The following is a 20,236-nucleotide window of genomic DNA, read 5'->3' as shown; positions in this document are numbered from 1 at the left end:
ATGGATGGATTAATGAATGGATCGATGGATGGCTGGAAGGATGGACAGGGGAATGGATGGATAGATAGATAGACAGATGGATGGACGAATGGACAGTGCTCATAAAAGGAATCAGATTTCCAATGGCACGTAAATACATCACAGTTGTCTATACATTTTAAGGCCTTTATTCTTTGCTGTTTGGTTTTTTCCAAAACCTATTCTTACTGCCGCTTTAATCCACACTCCTATCTAGTCGCTTCGTCTTTTTTGGTGTAGAATTAGAGACTTTAGCTCATCTTTTTTTTTTCCATGCACATCCTAAAGGCCTTCATCAGTTCCAGTTTCTGACCACAGCCCCGCTCTTAGCTGGATATTTTTGGTCGCCGGACCGTTTCTTAACCCGGCAGTTTTACACGCAACAATTTTCACCAAATCCAAATGAATTCCTTCCAATTGCAGAGTCCAACTGAGCTGTTTATATGTAACCAAACCTCAATGCTCAAACTGCTCAAAATCCTTATGCCCATGCACATTTCACTGTTATGACACAAACACACATGTGCACCACTTATTCCAGTGTCCCTGTAGTAGAGAGTTTATAGAGAAATTGTTTATCTTTCTATCTAACAGGTTTCTCCTAATCACTGAATCACATCACAGCCTTTTCAGACGATTTTCACACGAGTTGAATTATTATTCGGACAAACACAAGATGAATTCAATTACAACAACTGTCCGAAAAAGTGTCTCCTTTTTCAAAAAAACCCCCAAAACAAAACAAAAACCCCATCTCTGACTACAGCTGGAGTCACAGCACCACATCCTCTTCTCCACCTCCAGCTGCATGCTCTTTTGCACTTCCACAGCATTCACCTTTGACCCTCTGTCCTGGAACGGCTGCCATAGCGAAACAAAGAGGCCCTTTTGTGCGCCGAGCGGATCAGCACTGGATCGGAGGAAAAGAGAGGTGGGGTTTAGGCTCGATTCGGCCCGCGGGACTGTGTGTGAGCTGCTCTGCCATGCTGCTCTACGCCTGCCAGCCGGGGGAAAATCTGGGGCGCCGTATTGTGTAACTACGCAGGAGGAAAATAAGGGCGTTGTTGGACATTTTTTTCCCCACTCTCTTTCTCTTTCTCTCTCTCACTCTCTTTCTCTCTCGCTTTCTTTCCTTTCTTTCTCTCGTTCTCTTTCTATTTTGGTGACACTGTTTTGTTTGAGGTCCGTAACAGTGCTGTTCATTTTAGACTGTATTTGAACAGACGTTCCATCAGATAGGATTTGTGTGTGTATGTGTGTGTGTGTGTGTGTGTGTGTGTGTGTGGTTGTGTTTGTGACTTATATTTGACCTTTGCCAACAGCTCATGGTTTAATCCCCTGATTAATCTTTAACTTTCATTCAAATAAACCTTGGGCCTCGATTTTTTTCATAATTTTTGGATTTTATGACATCATCACACAGGGACACCGGACAGCACCTCTAAATGTGAAAGATCAAGAGTAAAATATTTTATATTAGGATGTGTGTGTGGACGCCTTGGCACAGATTCTACAGGTCTCTAGAACGCCACACTGTTCCTCCAAAAAATATAGTTTTAGTTTTAAAGAAAATGATGATGATGATGATGTTTGTGGACTCCAAGACCCTAACACTCTAAAATCTAAGTGTGAAAGTAATACTGTACATACGTCAGAGATAACATCATATATCATTTTTCCCCTCATCACATCGTTCAGTGAGCCAATGCACTGTGCATGTGGGCTGGGTCATCCTGGAAAAGACCACGCCCCTTTAAGAAAGAAGATTCTCATCAAAGACTGAGACTGAAGAGTTAGAAATTTGTACATGTCTCATTGTATCTCTTTAGAAACAAGGTGACACATGGACTAATGGATATTTTCCTCTTTAACAATCGTGATCTTCATTCCTATCCACGAAAACGTATCTATAAATACAATGCGGACGTTAGCCTCCAGCTAAAACAAGTGACCATGCAATGCATTATTTCTTCACTCGATCTAGTTTTCTCACTTTGTCCGTTCGTCTTTCCTTTCCATTGTGCCTGATATCTCATGACGAGCCTCTACTCTAACTCAGTGTTGCATTGTGGCACTGTAGACAGTCTTAAAATCTCACCAGCATCTGCATCTACATTGGATTTCTCATTAATCTCACTAATTAAGTCATTTCCCATTCCTAGGAATTAAATTGATGTAATAGTTTTGGGATTGTATAAATCTTCTTTAATTCTCCATCCTCAACAGCGAGCTCAACAACCCTTTACCACAGCAATATTCCTTACTCTTACCCATAGTGATGACATACTAAATGATTTTGGCCTGTGTGCTACCTCTTATTTGTAACCCTTGTAAAACTGGAAGTCGTGGTTGGGGCATTTTTCTGTTCCTAGTCACCCAATGTACCTAACACATTATTCACTGATCAGGCATAACATTATAACAATATGAGCGGCGAAGTGTTTAACACTGATGATCTCTTCATCATGGCACCTGTTAGTATGTGGATTTATTTATTAGGCAGCAAGTGAACAATTTGTCTGTTAGTAGAAGGAAAAATGGGCGAGCGTAAGGATTTGAGCGAGTTTGACATATTGTGACTGCTAGACGACTGGGTCAGAGCATCTCCAAAACTATTATTAAAGATATTAAAGACTCACACTCCTTCATCATGCCGATGTCGACGCAGCGTTTGAGGCGACAGGCCTGGCAGTGCCTGCGGTTGTCTTTGGTGATGGTGCAGCTGCCGTTAAAGGGACAAGTGAAACTGGCCTTCCGCTTCATGCTGCGCCTGAGCAGAACACACACACACACACACACACACACACACACACACACACACACACACACACACACAAAGCGTTAAAAAATGTGCAATGGGTTATACATTCAACTCGACGAATATACACGGTACGGCCAAAAGTATTCTCCTGCCATATGTGCTTCTTCTGCAAACTGTTCCCACAAAGTTGGGGGCACACCATTGTATAGTTTGCGCTCGCATGAAATTTTTCCTATGAACTTGGAGACCCAAACCTGTTCAATCCTGACAATACCTCTGTGCACAAAGCCAGCTCCATGAAGTTATGCTTCACATGGGTTGGATTGGAAGATCTCCTGCTATAGAGCTCTGAAGCAAAACCCTATTGAACATAAATAGATGTGAACCCTGAATGCACTCGAGGCCTCTTCACTTCACCTACGTCAGTACCTGACTTTACTAACACACTTGTGGCTGAATGAATTTCCACAAATCTCCACAAAATCTAATGGAACATCATCTCATAAGAGTGGAGCTTTTTATACAAACAAATAGGGACATGTGGAATGGGATGTTTAAAAATATTGACATACCAATCTTATGCTCAGGTGTCCAGAAACTTTTATCCACATACTGTAATTTCATTGACATAAAATTAATTGCGTAAATGCGTCATTAGGGCAAAATTAAAAATTTCAACGCATCACACATTCATTCACAACGTTCTTTCTTGACTCAGATATATATATATATATATATATATATATATATATATATATATATATATATATATATATATATATATATATAAGAAAACTCCAGTGAAAAATTAGTTTTATTCACTGGATATTTGTTTTACTGATGCGCCAAGTCTCAAATAAAGCACCAAAATCCACCATGACGCACACATCCGGCAATTAAAACCGTCCGTGTGGAAACATAGTAAAAGTTTCGTTTGGTGTCCTAAAGATTTACGTAATTTAAAACCCCATAATTAGTTTTAAACATTTCACTAATTATAAACCTACATTTGCATTTAGCGTCCATATTTGTCCATGGCCATGTTGATTAATGAATACTTTTCAGGTTTTAAATACTCTAAAGGTACATTTAGAACAAAAACTATGTGATTAAATTACGATTAATCACTCATGGCAATCGTGCGATTAATTACGATTAAATATCAAATGAAACAAACAATATAAATAAATAACTCAATAAAGAAAAGCAATCCCTTATTAACACAGTGCTGATCTCTCTCTCTCTCTCTCTCTCTCTCTCTCTCTCTCTCTCTCTCTCTCTCTATTTATTATTTTTTTTACCATCCCTAAAAAAATCATTTCTTAATGCTGTACCCTCTTCTAAAAACTCATAATGGAGAAGTGTCTAAAAGGGCTCGGATCAAACACACTCTTCGCTCTGTAAACTGTCTGGGCTCTGCTGCGCTCGGGGCCAAGAGCCGCAGTGACGTGCTGCACACCAGGATTATTGAAAAAAAGGGGCTAAAATATTGCTCGCGCGGCTTAGCCACTCAGCTACACCCATCCCAAAACACACACATACTGCAGGCCACCCCACAAACACACACGCACAGAGGCATAACCACTTTGAGCCCTGCCTCCTGTCCTTTTAATAGTAATGAACAGAAACATTTATTTCATGCGTGGTCACGCTGAACACACTCTCAAAGAGCTTAGGAAAACACACGCCGCGTCTCCTGGCACACTGTTCCTATTCATACGCACAGGCTGACTACGCAGAGCGAAAACACACCCACACACACACACATATCCCAAAGTGCAAATTCAGAGGAAAAGACAGATTTCATCAGTGTGTTTAACTCGTGTAGTTTACACTCATCTCAACACTTCAAAGACTAAAGACATGGAAATGACAGGCAGGCAAACAAAAATTGGTGTTTCTCCGATTTCCTGAAGTAAAATAAAAAAAAGGCGGTGGGAAAACAAACCCCCAGTGATTTATTATTATGTTATCACAACGCTTGTGTGATATATCATGAAGACAAACGTTTGTGGTCGCTTAAGCACAAGATGGTACGTGCTTTTTGAACATTCCATTCCACAAGTAGTCCCCATTTTGCTCTTCGACTTCGACTCTTCTGAGAAGATGTTCCATTGGATTTTGTAGAGATTTGTGCTCATTCAGCCACAAGAGTGTCAGGTACTGATGTAGGTGCGGTGAGGACACCTGGAGTGCAGTCAGCAGTGCCATTCATGCAGTTCAATAGGGTTTAGAGCTCTATAACAGGAAATCTTCCACAACGACCCATGTGAAGGACATCTTCATGAAGTTGACTTTGTGCACAGGGGCATTGTCATGCTGGAACAGGTTTGGGTTTCCTAGTTCAACAGAGAATTTTCCTTGAGAGGAACCACTAGTATTCTAATAGCAATACAATACCACAGGGCAAAAGACCACCCCTAGTTGAACATTGAGAACATTTGTTCTAGAGTCAGATGTTGGAGCAGCGTCTCATTAAGATTTCTTATATTTTTATTATTATTAACAATAATAATAGTAATACAAGATTGAAAAAAGGGCAGGGGGATTTCCCAAAGCAAAACATTCGCTTCATAGTTTATCCTCATAATTGAATCTTTGTGTAAAATCTGACTGGAATATGCCTGGCAGCTGGAAACAAATCAAAAGATAGCGAACACAAACATAACATTTATTTTCCTGTTCAGAGAACTTTGCTCTCTGATAGGCTGATCTCAGATTGCTGCACCAAAGCGCTTCGGTTTATCATCCAGTACGCATTAGGTAATCGAAGGGTACCGGATCTGCTGCCGAAAGCGTAGACGGTCTCGGTATCGGGAATCTGACAGACCGAATCGGGTTTGATTTATATGTGGCGAAGACCACATGTACAGAAGAACTGCTAGGTGGTAAGATCTGTTTTCTTACACACAAACACACTTACACACACAGACGTTCCTTGGAAAAACACAATTAAAGCATTATTTAGAATTATATAGTGTTCCCTCTGCAAAGCAGGATTTCATCAGGGAAGGTGAAGCTGAAAGGTACAGATCCATACACAATCACTACAATCATAATAATCACTATGTTATAATCCAGATGAGATGCGTCAAACAACACGTCTGAAATGTTATGATTAAACAACGGACATTAAAATGATCAGTCATGTTTGCACCCCAATGTGGACTGGATCATTTATTTTCTCTACACAGAAGATTAGTGGTGTTTCTATACTAATAATGTAAATAAAAAAGTGCAATTGTTGATATAGTGTAGTTTTCTCTTTGGAGACATTTATATGTAAGGAGTCTCTAGTGTCAAACCTCCTCATGAAATTGAAAACCTTTTATGAAAAGCTGTTTTTTTTTCTTTTTGAAAATTTGACGAGTTTGAAAGAGCGATTGTTTATAGATGTGATAACACGCGATAGCTTTTTTTCAAAACAGTAAACAAATATAAATCGGTAGAAAGTATGAATTGTCTGTAATAAGAAAAATATATTCTTTTCTCATAGCAGCATAGTCCTACAGTATCAGTGTGCGAAGGTTCCCTATATCAGGATAGTCTCACGAGGATTGATTTCCTATAGCAACATAATCTCATGGTCATTTTCCGACTCCTTCGTTTAAAGATCTCATGTTAATCGTGAGTACCTATAGAGTAGTATTGCATTTTTCATATCACAGAAGAGTCGAGTTTTATCAGATCAATACATTAAAGATCCTGGAGGCTTGCCATGAAACAGAAACAAAAACGTTATACTATTAAATTAACTAAGGCTAACAATCAGATGCATCCAAATATGTATATATTTGATCCAGAATCATATCCCAAGTCTGAAATTGAACATCAAGAACAACAGCTGCAACAAGGACTACAGCAGGATGTGTTTATATGGTAAATACTGAACAAGGTTCTCTTTCCCTCACATCCAAAAACACACTGCTTTAGAAACGTTCTTTCCGAGCCAGTCCTGTTAAAGCGAATAAAACTCGGTGATGGGTGCGCGCTCTTTCCTGAGAAGTGTAAGGTATTTACAAGGAATTCCGTCATGATGTGATGGGGTCCATACTCAAACATTATTGGAAATTATAATTTCCAAAACTTTAAATCTAGAAAGAGTGAATTTGGCACAGAAATACTTTAAATCCAAGATAATTGGGAGAAATGTGGCCTTGTTTAGCATGTGAATCCAATTCTTTAACAGTGTAAATCACTCAGAATGCATGGAATAGCATTAGACCCCCTCCATTTAAAAAATGCTCAGCTATAATGGTTCAAAATCTTTCTATTTCCAATTAACCAGAAGTTTTCCCTCCCACCGATTTAAGTCCCACTTACTACCTATTCCAGGTAAATGATTAAAATGCTTCTGTTGTGTAATGTGTCCATAAACATTCCTTCTCTTCTATGATTGTGAACTTCAAAACAAACCATAAACCGATATAATGCGCGGCACATGTCTGTCACACCATATCATGAAATAAAATTTCCCTGGTTGCCCGGCTTCAAAGCGTAAATGTATCATTGTTCATGCAAGTTGGAGTTTTGTAAGCGTGCAGCTCGGCTTCACCTGAAAAAGCCCTTGCAGCCTTCGCAGGTCATGGCGTTGAAGTGGAATCCGGTGGCCTTGTCTCCGCAGACACCGCAAATCCGTGGGGCGTTGCGGTCCAGTTCATCTGTACCCTGTGCAGATGTGCTCACGGCCATGGCCTCCATTACTAAGAGTAAAAAAAACAGAGAGAGAGAGAGAATGGGAATGATATTAGAATGAAAGTTTACTTTATCTGTCAATCATAGTGACACTAGGCAATCGTAAGAGTCGCTGACTTCCTGTATTCGGAAGAAGCTTTTTTCGAATTAGAGCAAAATTTGAAGAAAAGAGGTTAATTATGACTTTTGTTTCTGTGAGAATTTGTTCATGGAAGGAGTCTCCAATAACAAGGCTTCATAACATGTTTGGAGATTCTAGTTTTTAAAAACTGTGCTTTAATTTTCTAAGTAATTCAGAGGAAAAGAAGAAAAAAGAAAGCATGGTGAGGTGTTTATAGTGTCTAGAATGTAAATGAGAGTTATTAAGGTAGTAAAAAATAGGAAACGTCCTCTTCGGCGAGGCATAAAAGCACTCAAGGGTGTAATGTTGAAGGAACGATTTCTATTCTGAAATGAATATTAAACAACTAATAACTAAATTGTTCCATCATGCAACAACCTCGTCACAAGTTTCCAAACACTCCGCCACTTTTCTTCTTTATATTTAGTTTAAAAGCAGAAATGGACGAATCGATGTTTTCCTTTCTCTTTGTTATCCAGGCAGGTCATAACGGGTTATAATACAGTCGCTTGTTATCATATCACTCTCTTTATCGCACAAGCATGCAGGAGGTCTTGCACTAGAGCGCACGTGCAGTTTTGCAAAAAACTGATACACATCAAACTCTGCAAAACAAAAAGAAAGAAAAAAAATCAATCAAAACAAAACCAAAAGAAGCGACTAAACGCTGCGAGCTGTTTTACAGCAGCATAAAATGATTGGTCAGTGTGTATTCAGAAAACTGCACAAAAAATAATTCATGCATATTTTTCTTTTATCCTGCTTTCATTTTTTTTCGACCAAAAAAGGGACTGTCGAATCAAAGTCCAGAAAAAGGCACAGGGAAGAAAAGGAAGGGGAAGAAGAAGTGGGAGGGAAGAAAGGAATGAGTCAGATTGGTGGTAACTGTATTACTGTGCAAGATCAGCTGTTAATCAGGGCTACAGCATCCGCACCTTCTATTCTATTCTATTCTATTCTATTCTATTCTATTCTATTCTATTCTATTCTATACTATACTCAAATCTTGCCTCTATTCTATCCAATGACACTCATATTCTCATTTAGCCTCTCCCGTACCACTCTATACTCTATATTCTACTATATTCTATCCCATGACACTTCACTCTATACTCTACACAGACAGACAGACAGACAGACAGACAGACAGACAGACAGACAGACAGACAGACAGACAGACAGACAGACAGATAGATAGATAGATAGATAGATAGATAGATAGATAGATAGATAGATAGATAGATAGATAGATCTTTATTTTACCCCATGGCACTCTAAATTTATACTTAATTCTTTCTTATCCTACTCTCTGCACTATATTTGACTCTATTCTATACCATACTCTATATTCCACTCTATTCAATCCCACACCAGGCTCTACTCTACATTCTACACTATTCTATCCCATGACACTCTATACTATATATTCTCCTCTATTCGATTCCACAGCACTTTATACTTTATTCAACCCTATGCTTCTCAATACTCTATATTTGAATCTATCCTAAAGCTTGTTGTTTACTCTCCCCGAGTAACGCAAATCGACCCCGTGTTCCCGTTCACCCAAGGCATCAGCAGCACATTATGTACGCATGCATTTAAACAAGTGCTAAAGAGACAGTTCCACCTTTAATATGCAGTACCACTGATACCCCGTGTGCACCTTATGTGCATGAATAAACATCTGTCATCAGCGCTCAGAGTGTTAGGGGAAAATAAAAAACCCAACTACAACAAGGAATAATTAATGTAAGCGAGAGATACACCAGCAGCGTAATAGAGTAAATAAGGAGATCTGGAATGCGAGTGTAAGCCTCAGTCATTAAAGGCATGATTTCCACGAAGAGTGATGCCGAGACCGACGGCACCAGCTGCAGTAATGGAAGGGGGTCGCGCCAAAGCGGCCGCAGCTTCCTGGAAGCCACCAGCCTGTTTTCCACACTGCAAGGTTAGAAGAGCTCACACAGCGAAGCTGGAACACACTCATGCATTTGCACATTTACACATGCGCACACACACGCACACACACACACACACACACACACACACACACACACACACACACACACACACACACACACACGCACATTTGACTGGTAAAGTCCAGAGTGCCTCTATTTTACTGATAGACAAGCTCCAAAACAAAGACTGAAAGCAAATACACAATGATACATTCAAAGCTGAAACACAAACAAAACATTAAAGGAACATTAATAAAAAAAATGTCTTTGTTTATTCAAAATCTGCAGAAAAATTCTTTTAAATACTAACAACTGTCTGCCCAATTAAAAGCAACTTAACTAAAAAATAACCCAGAGAAAACAAACAGAGGAATAAATAAATAAATAAATCCATCCATAATTAATAAAAAAAACATCTGGATAAATTCCCTTTGTGTGGTCAGTTGTGCTTGGTTATTTCTGTGCACAATATAAGTATACCAATTATTCTCCGATATGTAATTAATCAAGTAAATAAATAAATAACCAAACAAATAAAACATCTGGAAATATCCAGCTGTGCCATCAGTGTTGCTTATTTTTCTTTCTTCCTTTTTTTTTTTTTGTGTAAACAAAACTGCGTAAATTCCTCTCCAGTCCGTTTTCTTAGAAGATAAATAAATAATTACTAATAACATCTGGAATATTCCAGTCCGCAGTGGTTGGTTCTTGTTGTTGTAAATAAAACTCTATAAATTCTAGGGTCCTTCTTCGAATAAATAAATGAGCAAATAAACATAGAAACACATTATTTCATTAATTGAAACATCTGGAAATTCCAGCTGTGCTGTCAGCATTGCGTGTTTATTTTTTGTGTAAATAGAAGTACACAGACTTTTTTTTTTTATATCTGACAAATTCACCAAATATGATTTATTGATTTATCAGAACAAGCCAGAACAGACAGAATGAAACAAACATGGACTGCTGATAGCGTGCTGCTGTTTGATGTGCCTCTGCCTCTGTTTTAAACCAGCCGAATGTTACTATACAACGTTGTGTGCAAGGTGGATTTGTGGATTTTGTTTATACAGCTCTGTAATCAGATACACTGGCAGAAATTCGAGAAGCAAAACAGTGGTTTTGGCAGGAATCTCGACCAGGCTAGGAGACTTCCCCTTTTTTCAAAGCCTTTTTTTTTTTTCTTTCCTCCCTCAAGTCACGTGACTGTTACATAACCGGTGGTATGCAGCTCTGGAATGGGCTGGAATGCAGGAGCAGGGCCCACGGCTACGGGCCAACAAACACCAGCGCTTCCAACATCACTGCAGGCCGACTGATTCTGTGTCAGCGCAGCCAGAGTTGGCCTGTTTCTCAGCACCCCGACGTTTCGAAACGTATAGAGCTAAGTGGAGTCATGCTGAGCGACTAACCACCGATCACATGACACAACCGCCTCAAAAACCCCCACAACAGTATTATTCCTGTAGCCTTAAACCACACTCATGCTTTTACAAGCTCTTCTCATGGAGTGGAATTTCAGAAACAGCTTCAGTGAAGTGAACATTACGAACAGGGAACTGGGCTCCTGTCGTTTGATTCACTTATCAGCACTACTGAAATGACACTTCAAGTTTATCCGGCATGAGTAATATATAAACTTCTACATGTAAATATCAGTCATTTATATAGAGCGCAAGAATACGTTTGGAATTCTTTATCTAAATTGTGAATATCATTCTGAAAGGTTTATCTGACTTACAAATATACATTTGAGTTGTTCATATAAATCTATAAATAAATATCCAATTGTATTTTTCAGTTCTTTATACAAGCAAAAAATATATATATCAATTTTTTCTAATCAAAACAAGTAACAGTAATGATTTAGTACACAAACAATTCCAGGGGCAATGCCCAACATATTCGTTTAACAACATTAAAATGTGACTTGCATAAATTGTAACAAACAAATAATAAATAATTAAGAATAAATGACTGAATTAACAAACAATAAACAAATTGTAGTTCATTTGACAAACATTAAAATCAGTGTAAATTAAACAAATATATAAAAAAAAGATCTGACTTGAAACAAATGAATAACATTTTTTATATATATTTTGGTTGTTTATGTAACGTTTTGAATGAAATCTTACTTTAATTAAAGCTGTAGATTATAATATAATATTTATTTTAGTGAAATTACACAGTGATTATATATGTACACTGTTTATCTGTTGGATTTAAACTGAATATATATAATATAAAAGGTAAAAATTCAATTGTGTATTTTACTTAAAATAAATTTCATGGTTTATTCAAATGAATTACTAGGATCTAGTACCGGACCTCTGGACCTCTCACAGCAAAGTGCCACTTTATACCACACCAAACTGCACATGGACACTTTAAGGACAATCAATAAATCACTTTAATTTGTTACTGTCAATATCTAACACGCATTTATGTATATACATAATTTTTTGTACATTTTCATATATTTGATATAGTTTATATTTTTTATTTATTTATTTATCACTGCATGTCGTATTCTGTATGTTTGTGACACGTTTTTTTTTTTTTATTTGATTTGATTAATTGACTGGTCAAGTAAGTAGATGGTCTCTATGTACACAAAAGCATGTGGACACCAACGCATACATGCATTTTTGAACAGCCCTTTCCACAGTTGATTTCCATTAGCAGTTATAATCTTCTGAGAAGATGTTTCACTAGATTTTGGAGTGTGCTTAATAGTGTTAGTAAAGTCAGGTAATGATGTAGGTGAGGTCAGGAGGCCTGGGGTGCAGTCAGCATTCACTCACATTCATCGTATTTAGGAGATCCTCCACTTCAACCCATGTAAAGCATATCTTAATGGAAGTGGCTTTCGTGCACGTGGACACTGTCAGACTCGAACAGCAAGCACATCAAAAGATGTCCTATACAAATGTGTGGTAACAGTTTGTGGAAGAACCAAATATAGATGGAAAAGTGAGGTGTCCCAAAACTTTGTCTGTATAGTGTAACTAATTATTAAGGTAGTAAATCGTTAAGGCTAAATTTCACCATGCTGATCCTGTGACTGCTGCTTAGACCCTTTACATATAAACAGTCATGTTCTATGCTTGATAGGTATCAGTAAACGGCTCAACCACATCGCTATGCATTTGCTAAAAGAAATTGTAATGAAAAAGGAGGAACCACAATCCGAAATCCAAATCTCGCCATGTCCGCCAACTGCCTGTTTCTCTTCCTATGATAAAAATTCTTTTCCTGGCGCAAGCACAAAGTCAGCCAAACAAAGACGGCGGCAACACGTGCTCGTGGAAACAATACGGGATGATTAACCGCAGCACTTCCTTTGTAGTTTTGTGTAAGTGCTTTATAAAGGAAGTACTTTACAAACCCCACACGTTTGCTTGCTCTGTCTTTCTTTTCCGTCTTCAGGTTGTCATGTAATCAAGCCATGTTGCATTTCTAAAAAGGCACCGGAGACTCCTTCTGAGACTTCTATGTCTCTTTACGGAATACGTCACCATATCAGTCACAATGAATGCTATTATGAAAACTATGTGCCTCAGACCTGCTGTTATAGAAAATGTATCTAAAAATCAAATGTAATTCATTTTTTTTTTGGGTTCCACCAAAGTTTACATGAGATTAAAACGAAGGGTAGAAACCTAATCGGTTTCATTGTTTTCCCAGGTCAGTGTTTTGTTTACCCATAATCCCACACACAGATAAGCGATAAGAAGCAGGATTATATTTACAGTCGAAATCGTTGGAATGCAAAACGGGTAGAAGACCAGCTGCTCATGCAGCATAAACTGAGTCAAGTGTCACCATGAGGGCTTTTGTTTAATCGCCATATCGTGCCGAGGCAATCGAGCACTAGCGTGTCGCTCGGCAGGCGGCAGGAACCCGAACCGAGGACGCAAAGAAAAGCCCGAGTGAGCAAAAAAAGTGTACTAGAGCCGCATCATCTATCCTTTCATGTAACACGCTGCTCAACAGCATGAAATTCTCCCTTTAATTGAACTAGGAGAGTTCCAGCATGTCAAAGCAGCTGTGCAGAAAGCTAGCTCCATGAAGATAAAGTTTATATAGGGGATCTCATGTTATAGAGCTCTGACCTTGACCCCAACCCTATTGAACCATGATTGAACATGATGACCCCAGGCCTCCTCAACTCACCTACATCGGTACCTGACTTTTGAAGGAATCTGACAAAAACCTCCACAAGCACACTTGGAACATCTTCCAAGTAAGTGGTGGTTATTATAAGAGCAAATGGGGATTCAATGTGGAATGGGACATTCAAAAGTAAAGGCCGAGTGGACAAATGAAAAGCACTAGACCCATGTTATCTTTCCTTCTGCGCCACATGGCACAGATGATCCTTCTGTTAAGACCATCATTCCCGTATCCCAGGTCAAGACGTTTCGGTGTCGAGGCCGAAAATGACCTCAAAATGAATAGCTAGGCTAATCCGTCGCCGTGTCCGGTTTCAGTTTAATGCCTGTGCTCGGAATGCACCGTGGTTACTTTGTGGTAAAAGATGACCTGGGGACAAAACTTGCTATTTTAATGAGGTGCTTTAAATATGCCACGCGCCTGCTTTCGGAACCATTTTCCGGAAAAACCATGTATTTATTAATTCGATCGCCGTATAATTACAATTCAGCGAGCCAGAGAGTCGGGGTTTTCATGCCGTATAAATAAAACCAACAACCCGACCGATGTATTGATAAATCCATGAGGTGTTCGTCATTCAAAGGTTTTTTTTCCTTTTTTTTTTTTTTTTTATATATGTCAGATTTTCTCAGTAGAATACTCATATTCTAAAACTATCGATGTTTCATGCTCATACGAATGAAGTGAAATTTAAATTTATTAAGATAGTGGTGCTGCTTTTGCTTAGATTTGAGAATGAATTTTTTTTTATTTTTAGATTTTATTTGTCACATATGCAATCGTAACACGGCGATTTAAACGACTTGTTCGTCACGTAAAATGGAATAAACGAACAAACTAATAAACTAATAAATAAATACATAGGGTTAGAATTAAAATAAAATAAGTAGAATAATTTTCTATTTAAAAATAAAACAAAAATATTTTTAAGTATGTTGAATAGTGAAAAGTATATATATATATATATATATATATATATATATATATATATATATATATATATATATATATATATATATACTTTTCACTATTACAGTTTTTTTTTAATAAATTCAAAACTATTCAAATATTATATATATATATATATAATATTTGAATAGTTTTGAATTTATTAAAAAAAAACTAAATAAACTAAAATAAAAGAATAAAAGAAACTATAAGGACAATCTACATTTATATTATTCAACTATAGTTAAAAATTGTACAATATTCTTTAATAATGATAACAATAATAATATAATTATGTAAATAGAATTGACCGAATTTTACATATGTAAGCAGCATTTGCATATCAGAAATATTAAATATTATACAACTCTTAAAAACAAATTCACCGCACATCAGTATCTGTTACGTTCTCCTTGAAGCTGAAAGTAGCTGAAAGAAAGAATAACTAGCAGGAAAGGCTATTAATACTTTGTTTCGCGTGTAGGCATGTTTCTGTATGTGTTTCTGTATTGTAATAACATCACAAACACTGTGGCATGTTTTTATCATGAACGGATCACACAGCTACTCTGTGTTAAAACAACAAATGATCAGAGACGATAATGAAAAAAAGCTGAACAGTCATGTTTCGGAGTCTGTGAGACAACACCTAAACACTATTTCCACGGTAGAGAAAGTGACTCATAAATTAATGAAACCTCCATCCAGAAAGAAAAATTCCCATCAGTATCAAGCTGGATTCCTGAGCCAGACCGTTTCCCCTCACCCTGCTCGACTGTACGAGTTTACAATCATATAAAAATGTAGTTATTTTAAAGCAGGCCGATTTGAGTTTAAACGCAGCTCTGGGCACAACCTGACTTATACTATTACTCGAAAATTGTGTTTTCCTCATAAATCTAATCTTTTTCTATAGCCCTCGTGGTAGCGAGCCACCTCGGAGCAGTGCCGTAACCCAAATAACAGTAAGGCCAGAAAAGCCTGGGAAGAGTGGGGGTTGAGGGGGACCATCCAGACTACCTGTGAGAAGCGGAGAGGGGGGAGCATTTCCAAATGCCCCAGATCTGCACACAACAACTCTGAACTTTGGACCTTGTTCTTCGGCGCTGGCGGGAAATAAAACAGGGCCGTCGAGTAGCTGGCAGCCAGACAAAAAAGTAGGGAAAGGGGGAGAAGAAAAAAAAAAGAGAAAGAAAGCTGCTTTGCGGTTGAAAGTGGTATGAGGGGGCCCTCCATCCAGAGCAGGGAGAGAAAAATGAGTCTTCCTGCACGTTTCGCTCTTAACACGTGATGCTGTACTGTTACTACGCACCGGATTCTGTGTGGAATCTTTGGACGCTGCTGGAAGAACCTGCTTGTTTATTACAGAACTATTAAAGATGACATGAAGCTTGTAGCTGTTACCTCGTAAAGACATAGGAGCAGAAAAAGGGGGAAATATGGTGTGAGGAAATGCAAATCAAATCAAGAATCGCAGATCAGTCGACTGGCTGCAAGCTGTAAAAATAAATGTCAGGATCGATTAATGGATCAAAGCATCTGGATGGAAAATCCTTTCGGGATTGTGTACAGAAAGAATATCTCGCGTCGTAGAAATATATGAACAATTATTTTTATTAGATCCCCAACCATCCTTTAAGCAGCTACTGGGAAATTGAAAAAAAAAATTATAATGAATACATTTTTCATACTATCTAATAATCAGGGTTTCTGCAGGTAGTCGAATTTTAGATTTAAAATAAAGACCTTTTAAAGACCATTAAGAATAAAATTTAAAACTTAGATCATGACATCAGAAACACACACACACACACACACACACACACACACACACACACACACACACACACACACAAATACGTTGTTAGAGAATAAATTTTATTCGACCCAAGTATCGCTGAACTTACACTTCCCAATAGCTAAAAAATGATACAAAAATCTACTTTACGTCTGTGGTACAATCCAAAAGAGATTTGCGCCAATAACAAAAAGCTGATTGGACATCGATAAATCGAGACCTTTTAAAGATTAAGACCTAGAACAGTGATTTTAAGACTTTTTAAGGACTGAAATTTGGATTTTTCAATTTTGTATTTATTTTTTCAAGACCTGAAAAAACCCTAAATAATATTTTAAATACTTTTGAATAAATAAATGTATAATTTATATTCACTTATTTCTGCTTAGTTTGTTTGCTGTTTCCATCCCAAAGGTGTTCAGGGTCAGAGCGCTATCACAGACCATTCAAGATCTTTCACTCCAACCCAGATAAAGCAGATCTTCACTGATCTGGCTTTGTGCATATTGTCATGCTGGAGCAGGTTTGCATCTCCAAAATCAAGTAAAGGCAACATTTCACGCTACAGCATCCAAAGACGACCTACACAATTGTGTGCCTACAACTTTGTAGTCACAGTTCGGGAAAAAGCACATATAGCTGAAAAGTCAGGTGTCTCAATACTTTTGTCCATATAGTGTTCTGTTCTGATACCCCGAGTCACACTTCTGAAGGGTTCTACACAGAACCCACAGAAGAAGTCATTTTGCGATCGTGTTGTAGTTTTCCCACTAACTGCGGTGACACTGTCCGGCAAAACGTCCCGAGTCGGCGTAAACACTCATCATTCAGACGATCGGCAGGAAGTTCTTTAATGATTCTTAAAGATGGATAACAACTTGAAACTTTAGACTCCCAGAGCTTAAAAATCAACTCGGAGCTAGCGTTGTACACACACACACTTTGGAACTTGGGGAATTCTGTGCGTCTTATTTCCCTGTGGGAATGATTGACCAGGCATCAATATTCCAGATGTGTTCAAGAGTTGGGAAAATAAAGACATAACGCAAGTAAAAGTCATGCAATCGAATTACACCAGGGTGATTCACGTCTGCTGAATTCTCAATTCCAATTGGTCAGAAGGTGTTGATTCAGTTTTCTATAACAGCGGCTCGGCGTAGTTCTGGCCTCAGGCACAACCACATGTTTAAGCCTATGAAATATTACGTTTATTACATGTTATCGTTTCTATAGTAAAAAGAAATTGTTCTGATGATGATTTCTTTGTTCATCGACTTCACAGCTGTTTTATGGTTAGTGAGAATTTGTTTCACAGCTGTTCCACAACATTACCTGTATATAAATGCATAAAAAGTGCATTGCGCCATTGTTTCATTTATAATCAGTGTCATCTCTGGCAAATCACTGAAGAATTGAATAAATAAATATATATATATAGTATGAAAGTCCGTTTCTGCCACTTTTTTCTCACGATTTTATTTCTTGCAATTCTGACTTCATTTCTCACAATTCCCAGTTTATTTCTCGCAAATCCGACTATTTGTCTCGCAATTCTACCTATTTGTCTCCCACAATTTATTTATTTCTCGCAATTCCAACTTAATCTTTTCCAATTCTGACTTCATTTCTTACAATTCTGACTCTGTTTCTCGCAAATCCGACTTTTTTTGTCGCAGCTCTGACTTTGTTTAGCCAATCGGGCACAGACACAGATGTTGTATTAAAATAGTATTAGTCCCTGTCTGCTCAGCAATATAGTAATAAATAGGGAAATAAATCAGTAAACTCAGATTTGATAACTGCCCTACCGCAGCACAGTGAACATTTACTTAGGATGCATTGTTTTTACAAGAAAGCTAATAATTAGTTCATTAAAAAAAAAAAAATGAAATAAAACCGCCCTGATTTTAATCGAATAAAAAAAAACAAAAGCGAAGCGATTACTCGCGAAGTCGTATTTCAGTCAAAATCGAGAGCTGCCAAATTCTGTCAAACTGACGGTGTTGGCAATCGAATTATCGAATCCCCATGAATGAAGAAGTTTGTTTGCGCCAAGAAAAAGGCAGCAAACGCGTTATTTCCATGAAGAATGGAAATAACAATGAAAAGTGTGTGTCTGCGCATCATCTGCATCTCATTCGGAAAATATTGAACACTGAGCGGCATTTTGTTACAGTTCACAGCGACTTTGCATTCCTGTGGGGAGCGAGCTGCAGGAGGACAATCTGAAGGACTTGAAAGCACTTCGAAGGCAGCGACCCTTTTCATTAAAACAGTCGAAGAGCACCAGAGCGGCCATGAGTGTAGTCGTTTAACGTGGCCTCACAAAGCAAAAGAAGACCTCCGTTGCAGGTTTCCTTATTAGTCTGGTTCCTTTCAAAGTTTCTTCACCACTGTTGCCTCTGGCTTGCTCATTAGGGAAAAAACCAAGTGGGACTTATTTAATAAGGAATAGCTCAGTGGTTAAGGCATTTGGAAGGTCATGGGTTCAATCCACAGCTCTCCCAAAGTGCCCCTAAGAGCATGTCATAATCAATGTATCTAATCTATAAAGCTGCTTTGCGATCATATCTATTATTAAAAGCACTATACAAATAAAATGTCACTGAATTGATCGTTCGAGGAAAGACCGTAAAAGTTTTGCTATAGTACGAGTAGGATGACGGTTTTTCCTCCACCCTGGAATCAGATAACTAAGAAGTGCAAAGATACTGCGCTTTCTTTCCTCGCGTAATGAAATCAAGGCCGTCGTAGAATCAAGGACAGAAGACACTGCTCTATTGTGCGAACCGAGTTGGCTTCTTGATCGTGCATTGATGACAGACATGGCAGAGAAAGCTGAAATGAAAAAAAAAAAAAAAAAAAACTGCAAAAATCCGAAGGTCACGCACAGGCAGCTGGTGTGTTGGATGTACGGAAGGATTGCGAGCCGCTGTGTAAACTTGGCCAGGAGTTTGAGGACAATCCAGAAACAACGATTTCGCAAAATTTGAGCCCTATATGGCATTCATTAACAACCCCTTCATGGAGGTTGATGTGAGTGGGATTGCAGAGCAGATGGCCTAATTGTTCTGTGTCAGGCCGCAAAGAGCAAAATTAACCACTCTTCCTCTGGGTGTAAGAGAAGACACTGCTCTTTCTTTCTCTCCTGTCACTCAAAGTAACACTAGTCGATTGTGTACTCATGTATGCGGAAGAGGGCAGATACCATTGACCTCCGAGTATTTAAGCTTTAAGATGTTAGCACTTTGATTTCACCTTCCTCAGGTATTCAGTAATATGATATGTTTATATATACACATGTTTATAGTTCTATTTTTGCACATTGTACTGTATAACATATGCGAATAGAGTCAAACTGTCATTATGAGAATCGAGAAAATGTGCCTACCTAACTACAACTCCAAACTACAGCTTCTGGCCTTTAATAAGCTTATAAATACGCTGATGGTTTAATATACACTGCATGTAGGAAGACTGAGCACACAAACATAAATCTTTTTTAATAAAACACAAGAATTTGTGACTAATTTTGCCGTCACAAATACAAGTGGACTTCTGAATTCTCCCTGACAGCCTTACACCACAGAGTGTTTAGGTAATGGCTGATTCTATAATGGTTACCTCATCACTGGCGTTTTTACCTGATCAAAATTCTCATACAAGAATTCACCAAAACATTTACAAATTAGACTTTAAAACTTCTTGCACACAACAGAAAAACTACAAATCAGATACAACATATACACAACACA

At 38.1% G+C, this 20,236-nt stretch overlaps 1 protein-coding gene across 1 annotated transcript in view; it reads right to left on the bottom strand.

Annotated features, from left to right (window-relative positions):
• The window catches only part of vdra (vitamin D receptor a), a 58,221-nt gene that overhangs the window by 11,900 nt on the left and 26,085 nt on the right, over positions 1-20,236 (bottom strand). The window contains exons 2-3 of the mRNA XM_083521329.1: positions 7,335-7,482; positions 2,658-2,788 (exon numbers count right to left, since the gene is read on the bottom strand). Of these exons, the coding sequence (XP_083377455.1) occupies positions 2,658-2,788; positions 7,335-7,482 (279 nt within the window). The remainder of the gene's footprint in view (positions 1-2,657; positions 2,789-7,334; positions 7,483-20,236) is intronic.

This window comes from Silurus aristotelis (genome assembly GCF_946808225.1).
Source record: "Silurus aristotelis genome assembly, chromosome: 19".
NCBI classification, from domain to species: domain Eukaryota; kingdom Metazoa; phylum Chordata; class Actinopteri; order Siluriformes; family Siluridae; genus Silurus; species Silurus aristotelis.
Note: the sequence above shows the minus strand (reverse complement) of the source record. Positions and strands in the feature narration are given on the sequence as shown.